The 8887-nt window shown below is 42.6% G+C and overlaps 1 protein-coding gene across 1 annotated transcript; it reads left to right on the top strand.

The window, feature by feature from the left end:
• The first annotated feature begins 215 nt into the window (after positions 1-215).
• On the top strand, positions 216-1430 carry LOC6571055 (protein snail). The gene has a single exon (XM_001993312.2). The coding sequence runs from the start codon at positions 216-218 to the stop codon at positions 1428-1430; it is 1215 nt and encodes a 404-aa protein (XP_001993348.1).
• Positions 1431-8887: the final 7457 nt, after the last annotated feature.

The raw sequence follows: 8887 nt of genomic DNA, 5'->3' as shown, positions 1-8887 counted from the left end.
CCCGAGAGAGCGTTGTGCCCGTGGCATATAAAAGAGCTCGTTCGGCCCTCGACCTGTCACAGCAACCTCAGCGTTCGTTGAGTAAGCAACACTCTCAAACTCATACTCGATCTCTTACTCTCACAAATCATCAGTGCTACGGAACTACGCGCTACCAAACCTACCGATCTTCATCAAGAACAATCATCTCGTTTGAAACTCACAAAACTAACGACATGGCCGCCAACTACAAAAGCTGTCCGCTGAAGAAGCGCCCCTTTGTCTTCGTGGAGGAGCAGCCGCAAACGGAGGCTTTGGCTTTGACCAAGAGCTCACAGTTTGCTACAACAGCCGTCCAGCCACAGGAGGAGCAGCCACAGGATCTCTCGCTCAAGCGCAAAGCTAGCGATATTGACTTTGAGGATTATGAGCTGCCCGCCAAGCGTGAATACGTCCTCAATCTATCGAAGACGCCGCTTACCCCGCGTCGTGCTCACTCACCACTGCTCAGCTCGGCGCTGCTCTCGCCACCGGCGGAGTCCAGCAGCCAGGATTACCAACCCACTGATATACATATGCGCGGTTTGACAGCTGCCACAGCCGGCTACACAACGAATCCGTATCAATCGGCTTTCGTGCTCGCCGCTGGCTGCAATCCGATCTCCGCTTTGTGGAGCAGCTATCAGCCTCACTTGAATAGCGCTGCTGCGTTCCCATCGCCAGCCAGTTCAATAGCCTCGCCACACTCGGTCTACAGCTATCAGCAGATGACGCCACCATCAAGTCCCGGCTCGGATGCCAGCTCCGAACCGGAGGATCTCTCCGTGCGCAATGACATTCCGCTGCCGGCACTGTTCCATCTCTTCGATGAGACACGCAGCAGCAGCCACAGTAGCAGCAGCATTAGCTCCAGCAACAGCAACATCGCCGCATACTCTTACGCCGCCACCTCCAACATCTCTGGCTCGAACAGCACCAACGCCGTCAATGTCTCCGCCAAAAACTATCGGTACAAGTGCGACAACTGCCAGAAGATGTACTCCACCTCGATGGGCCTGTCCAAGCATCGTCAGTTCCATTGTCCCGCTGCCGAGTGCAACCAGGAGAAGAAGCCGCATTCGTGCGAAGAGTGCGGCAAGCTCTATACCACAATCGGAGCACTCAAGATGCATATCCGCACCCACACACTTCCCTGCAAGTGTCCCATCTGCGGCAAGGCCTTCTCCCGACCCTGGCTGCTTCAGGGTCACATACGCACTCACACCGGCGAGAAGCCCTTCCAGTGCCCCGACTGCCCGCGCTCTTTTGCCGATCGCTCCAATCTGCGTGCCCACCAGCAGACCCACGTGGATGTGAAGAAGTACGCCTGCCAGGTGTGCCACAAGTCCTTCTCGCGCATGTCCCTGTTGAACAAGCACACCAGCTCCAATTGTACCATTACAATTGTCTAAGCTGGATCTGCTCCAACAACAATGACAATAACAACAACTGAACCAAGGACGAGGCCACGTTGACTGTGCGCCACAGAGACGCAGACGAACCAAAGCAGACACATTCCGCTGGCGAGGATCACAGCTTACCCAGCAGACAATAATCTAGCCAGGACTCATAGACTCATTAAGATCCTTTCGGTTTTGGTGCTACTATATATTATAGTTTAATATCATATTTATTTGAGTTTTTAACAGTTTTTAGCTCTTAAGTATGTGTACATTTGCCAACCCAATTTATCAGACAGCATTTGACCAAATTCAGACATTTAGCTCATAGTTTTCACTGAAACTTGTATAATTAACTCATTTTTAATTATATTTAGCAAATGTTTATGTTAACATATTTGATAGTTCTTAAGCCCATATATATTTTTACAAACTTAAATAAATTAAAAACAATTACAAAAGAAATTCATGCTTGTGATTATTATTTCAAAAATTACATTTATTTTCACATCTTGCAGCTTATTTCCCGAAAAATTTGAAAAGGGAAACTGTCACCGCCTTTGGTCTACTGCTCATATTTCAATTGATTGTATTTCATATTTGCAGCATTTGTCATTTGTGTCCATAATTTAATACTCTCTTCCTTCCATTTACAATAACAATATCAGATCCTGCATTGGCAGAATACACCTTTCTGGAGGCAAGCAATGTGCATCGAGGCACTTCCTCTTAACCCGCCCCTAATATTTCATCAATTCGTATCAGAGACATTTTTGCACCTTTGACAAAAGTAAATATTTAATTAGCTGCAAGAAATGCTCGCATTGCACGTTTCCTGCGCATTGTCCAGGTCCTTTTTTCCATTGATTGGCAGCAGCAATCCTTTGGCCCAATTGTTTACCCAAAGGATCTCGGCGCATGCGTCCTGTCGCAGGTGATAGACGTAGCCATAAAGGACGACGACGACGGCTGCTTATCGAACACTATTTGAACTGTCTGATTGACATGACAAACGGTATACCGTACAGTGTACACTCTATAAACCAGACTCTAGACTCCAGACGGTAGTTTGTTGTCCATTTAGGCCATATCAATGCCAACAAATGGCGCTGGGGCCTCTTATCAATCGTACATTTTAACATTTGTTGAATGTTTGATAATGCAAATGGCTCTAAATCGATTATTATTATTACCTGTGTATTTGTGTGCGTGTGTACATTTTGATAAGAAAAGGAAAGTAACAATATACAGGTTTCAGTCACGTCCTTTCAGAGATTAGCAGCAACTGCCAGGCGACAATCTACGAGTAATGTATTTTGTATAGTCACAAACACATTAGTGACATTTTGCAGCAATGGCAACACCTTTCGGCCATAAATAACACACTAAAAATGCATTCCTAGAACTACACCTTGGCACACAAATCACCCAAACAAAGGACAATAATGTCTTGTACTATTTTTTCTCTTTCCTTTTCGCGCTAATCAGAGCACGTCGCTTGTGCAATTGGCAAAAAGGAAGAAGGTTGTTCTATGGGACAACGGGAGTACCGCTATGAGAAAACACATACCTTTAGCGCATGGACAATGCACATAAGTCAGTTTCAGTTTCAAGCAGAGCAGGGATACACTTAAAGAAATGTCAACTTTAATAGCGAAAATTGAGAAACATTGATGCTTCAGAGTTACCAGAAATTGGAACTCTATAAGCCAAAGGCAATTATTTGTGGCATCCTTAATTAAAACTTAAAGCGGAATGCATTAAATCAATAAAATATTTGACCAAAAAGAAAATACTATGAATTATGGAAATAAACAAAAATGATTTAAATAGTTATTAGTTTATTTCGGCTTGGGAAAATAATATCAATTTCTCTGAGTGTATTATACCTGTCGCCCAGTTGTCTGGCTTCTTGCCGCGTCACCTACTGACCCACAACTGAATTTTAAATGCTTTTGGCTTCTGTCCGTGTGATCTGTGCCGCCTTTGTTTGCTTATTGTTGCGGCATCCTTTTGCCCGGCTCTTGCTTGCCATTGTCCTGCCGCCGCAAATCTCGTAGCTAATCATTGTAGAGCCATCAGCAGAAACACATACACACACACACAAAAGGCACTCGTCTTCCAGAAAGTCAGGCGCTACAATGAAAATCCTTTGATTGAATGACCAACAGCTACAAATAACAGCAACGACAAAGGCCATCTACAACTACAGCTTGGACGGCAGTGGATCCACTTAGATTTGAGCTCCTTGCCCAAGCTTGGAGCAGATAACAAATTGCAATTGACAAAGCAACCCGAGTCGACTCAATCGGGTACAAGATGCGATCGAATTTGCAAGCAACATACGAGTCGTTGCCATACAAATCGATGGCTGGCCATGATACAAGTCGCGGCATTTGTAATTGCCGTCATGAAGGAGATCGGAGGAAGGCATCGGCATCGGGCATCGGGATCGAGACAAAGTCGGGCAATCAGTGAGCGGCGGCGCATGTCACACAGCACAAAAACGAGAAACACAACCACTGAGAGCGATCTAGACGAAAGTCATCTACTCGGAAATACCCTGCTCCCAGCAGAATCATAAGTTCGTTGTAAATAATCTGCACACTATTTATTTCAAAATAACGTCTAACTGTCACATTGATAATTAAAATGCCATTTAAATCAGTTAATTAGTTAGAAAAACATCAAATTTTATTCAATATCTTAAATATTCTTGATCTGTGTATGCGATACAAACACATCACTTTGTGTGTCATATACACAAATCTGAATTTTTATAAGCAGTATCTGATCTTGGTAGATCGACTCCTCCGTTAATGCTAAGCCATATACCTGATATCTACACTTGCACAACGACCTGATACCCATTTAACACATTTTTAATGGCTACAGGGTAAACACAGAAAAAACTATACGAAAAAGCTCATGGAAAACAAACATTAGGAAATGCAATACGAATACGAGTCAGAGCCACAGCAGCCACTTAGGCAGTCACTCAGAGCCAGCCAGGTTAGAGCTGGTGCTGGTGCTGGTGCTTGAGCTGGTGCTGGAGCTGGGAGTCGTAGTTGTCGTCGTTTAGGACGTCTGAGATTACGACGATTACGTTTTACTCCAAATTTGTATGCTGCCAGAGTTGTAATTGAAAAAGCATCAACATTAATCTTGGTAACTCTCCAGCGCAAGTCAGCGCAGCGATTCGCGTTCGATTTCGATTTGGATTCAGATTTCGTAACCCCCGCCAGTGGAGATCACCAGATAAGACCAAACCAGCGAGGGAAGCGGGTGTCTTATGTGGGGGCTGCTGCTGCTGCTGTTGGCACTGCTAAACTCTTAACATTACCAAAAACATATTGCTTAATCGCTGCGCGAATGTGGAGCAACAGATAGTAGGATTTCGTTGGAGTTGGACAAGTGAGCGATGATGATCATCACTCGATCGCATCGCATAAATCAAATGTCTGCATGGAGAAATTACAGCTGACAGAGCAGCCACGACGCGACGCTTGACGTCGTGGACAACTGTTCCGATGCGATTTCCACTCATCAGTTCCCCAACCATGTAAACGAGTATGCATATGCCAAATGCTTGAGGCTTGCAGCGTCCGACACCCATTGGTTCGTACCGTTTCTCTCGTTGCTGCCAACCTGTCAGCGATCTAAGCCAGTGTCAGTCAGTCAGTCATTCATTCAGTTAGTCAGTTAGTCAGCCAGCCAGCTAGTCAGTGTGAGCGACCTTAACTGTAAAGCTACAGCCACAGACCGCATAAGGTTCTAGGCCCAGCGCCTCGAGTTACATGACCCAACAACAAGCTTGGCGTTAGTAGTCGCTAAGTGCAAGTCGTTCAGTCAGCTCCAATCCCAGTTGCAGTCCCTGTCCCAGTCTGATCTCCAGAATGCCCCATCAACTTGTTGCCAGATATCTTGGCACAGGGATGACAGCGTGTCGTGGTAAATATACTGTGTGTAAGCTTGGAAAAGTGCTTGAAAAAATAAATAATTGACATAAGTTAATTATATTTATATTTAATTTACTAATACTGTTACTCCATATTATCTGTTGGTATTTAGAGTAAACATAATATCTATTTTTAATGGCGATCAGATTTTAATACAAATACAAAATAAAGAAATAACATTTTAAAATCCATTTAATATTTAGGCATTGCTTAGCATAGGAGCCCATTGCATTTACATAGCTAAAGCAGTTCTAAAATATAGATCAATATTATTTGTGATGCTTGGGGCTAGAGGAAGTTTCTCTAAGTAGGGATTCTTGCTCATCTCTGTTTCTTTGTTGCTCAGTTAAAGCTGTGCATCGTGCCTTTTGGCTTTTGCTGTAGATCGCCAAGCGTTGATAAATGTTGTTACTTGTCGTTACTAGTTATTGTTGTTGCTGTTGTAGTTGTAATTGTTGTTGCTGTTGCAGTTGTAATTGTTGTTGTTGCTGGTTGTTGCAGTCATTGCAAAACGTCGTCGATCGATGGGTGGTTATAGTTGACATGTCGTTTTGTGTTTCCTATGCTCATCATCGTCAGGGACGCGCTGGCGACATGATCAATGAGCCCAGAGACATCAGCAACAGTTGCTGGCAGAGGCGAACGTGGTTTTGACTTTGTCACACTGATTGCCCTTGACAAGTTGGTATTTCTTCAACGGTTAATTGTGGCAATGATTTTTGTCAGCGATCTACGCCATCAGTTTAATTCGATTTTTCTTCTTCATAGTTTTAGCCGCCTTATGATGCCCACCCAACAGAAATTACTTCCTGCTTTAAGAGGCGTGCGCATCTGCTTCGGCTCAATTTGAATTTCATAAAAGTCGAAAAGAAATAAAAATAAATATTGCATAAACTATAGTCAAAAGGGTAGAAAGTAGCGCCCGCAGCGATCTCACAGCATATCCGATTCGTTAATTTGCAGGCAAATCGATTCCATTGCTGCTCCGCGATTGCATCTACTTGACACACATCGCACGCAAATCGATGCGGTAGCATTTACAAAGTATCGTATATGGAAGTGTGCCCTCTTGCAAACCGATAAAGATGCGAGCCGACGTTGTCATCCAAAAATAACTAGCAATCGTGATGATTGCCAGCGCCAGCAATCCGTGGGACACAAGAAAAAAAGCCTACGCCCAAAAGAAAAACAGAACCAGAAAAATGATTTATGTATGGGACTTTCTTCGCATAAATGAAAGGGGGCCTACCCTTCGATACCTCTATTTAGCTAAAGAGAATATAAAGCTTGTTTTGTGATTACTTTACATAGAACAAAATCTCAATGATAAAAAACACACTGTGTACAGTAAACACTTGCATGCAAAACCTTAGCTTGAGCTGCGTTTCTCAACATAGGAAACACAGGCCACCTCGCAGTTGTTTTCAATTGGACTTCCAAATTGGATTGGATACAATTTTGTACAAGTGTTTTGCAATTTGTTTACAATTTCTCGGAATTTTCACTTTAATCAAACCAAAGAAAGTGCATAGAACGGTAGTTCATACCATGCAATTCAATAAATTGCTATGAAAATATATGCTAAAAACTGTTGCAAGACATTCACGTGTTAAACTCGACACATGTGTACCAACAGCAACAGCCAAATGCAAAGGAAAGCAAAAAGAAAGCACAATATCTACAAAACTGATTAGTATGCAAAACAGAAGTCGGACTCATGATCGATGGAGTCCAACTGGATGACGCGCATAGTTGTGCTCAGAGTATTGAAATATGCATGAGTTAGCTTGCTAGTATGTACGGGCTAGCCCAAAGAATGACTTCTTCCGTTTCCGTAGTTACTATTTGCACAGTCGACTTCCTCCTCCCTCCCGTAAATCATCATCGCTTACACTAAAATGCATTTTATGAGCCACACACAGAAGTGTCTGTGCACCACACATCGTAAACTAACAGTTTGTAAAATGTTAAGACGTGTCCATTTTGGCTAATTAGCTTTATATACTGGATGCACAACTGTTTGCCCGGCTGTTGGTTGGGTTCATCATTGTGAACCTCGTGTACCTCTCTACCTCTACCTGTTCAGATTTCAGAGCTGAAAGTGAAACCATAAATTGAGTCTCGTAGGCAGTGGGCATCGCTTTTGGCTATCAAATCAAACATCAGGTGTCGGCATCTTCAGTTCAACGATTATTTCATTCTGGCCAGGTTTAGAGCAGTCCCGGCTGTCGGCGGCCTCATCAAATTTTGGTCAGTTCGTAATTAAATTCATTGCAGCCAAAATAGATACATCTTCTTTGCGGAGGGCAGCAACAGCAGCACCACACTGTGCGCCATATGGCGCTAGGTTAGATCCTGCCTTCAGGTCCTGCCCGACGCCTACAAAACAACGCACAGCACGATAAGCCTCATTCTCCCTCTCCCTCTCTCTCTCTCTCTCTCTCTTTTTATTTTTATGTATTTCTCTTTCATTCGCTTAGTTAGTGGCAATTAGCACGACACGCTTCGGTCCTGTGCCGTTCGTGCGTCGAGTTCAAGTCCAAGTTTGTAGTGGAGTGGGAGCGTTACGAGTTGTGGGCCCATTGGCCATAGCTCACTTTTCATCAATTTGAAAATAAACAACAGTTGGCCAAATGCTGTGGCCCGTAGTTTTCCCTAATGAATTCATTCGCTTCACTTTTCGGTTGTAAACTGGGGTTCATTATCCCCGCGATACACATTTCCATGTGGGCAGTTGTTAGCCCCTGTCCAGTTGTTCTTGTTCTCTGGAATTGTTAAAAGGATTGTGCATTCTTCAGAATTTATTGGGTGTGTCCGACATATATTAGTGGCGACTCCACTCGATATGCATGTTTCCATGTTCTTCTCTTTGGCTCTTGCTGCATTCATTTTGATAGTGTTTTGATAAGCGGTCGAATGTTGTTGGGTTCTGTGCCCTGCATAACGATTAATTAAAGGGTTTACAGGAAACAAAAGGTAAAGACAAATGAACAGAATCAAAAAAATAATATTTAAAAGAAAAACTGAGACGGTACAAGGATAATTATCAATACAGAACCTATATTAGGTTATGGTGCACTTTAAAAAATATTTGAAAATTGTTGGACTATTACATATTTCTAATATATTTTGAAGTAGTTCTATGGTCTGACCAAATTAGGGAGTTTTGACAAGATTTTAATTTCGACTATCTCCAAGTAATTTCCTAATTTTCTTAAAATATAGTTCAGACAGGAATCTCACATTGATAGTTTAAATATACATAATACAAAATGTAATATGTTCTACAATTCAAGAAACATAGGCTGGGAGCTCTAGAATAATTGGACTCAATAAAGTAAATTAACCATGTTTTCATGACAATTTTCTTGTATCTGCTGTGTTTAATTATGATTTGTATTTCTTTAGATTTGCATATCAAAGGTGAATGCAATTAATTATCAAATGCTTGTTTGCAAAATAACAAATTTACATTTCTGCAAATGGAAAGAAACGCAAATTAACACCTTA

This window comes from Drosophila grimshawi, unplaced genomic scaffold (genome assembly GCF_018153295.1).
Source record: "Drosophila grimshawi isolate 15287-2541.00 unplaced genomic scaffold, ASM1815329v1 contig_1377, whole genome shotgun sequence".
NCBI lineage: Eukaryota > Metazoa > Arthropoda > Insecta > Diptera > Drosophilidae > Drosophila > Drosophila grimshawi.
The sequence above is the reverse complement of the archived record's forward strand: the minus strand, read 5'-3'. Positions and strand labels throughout refer to the sequence as shown.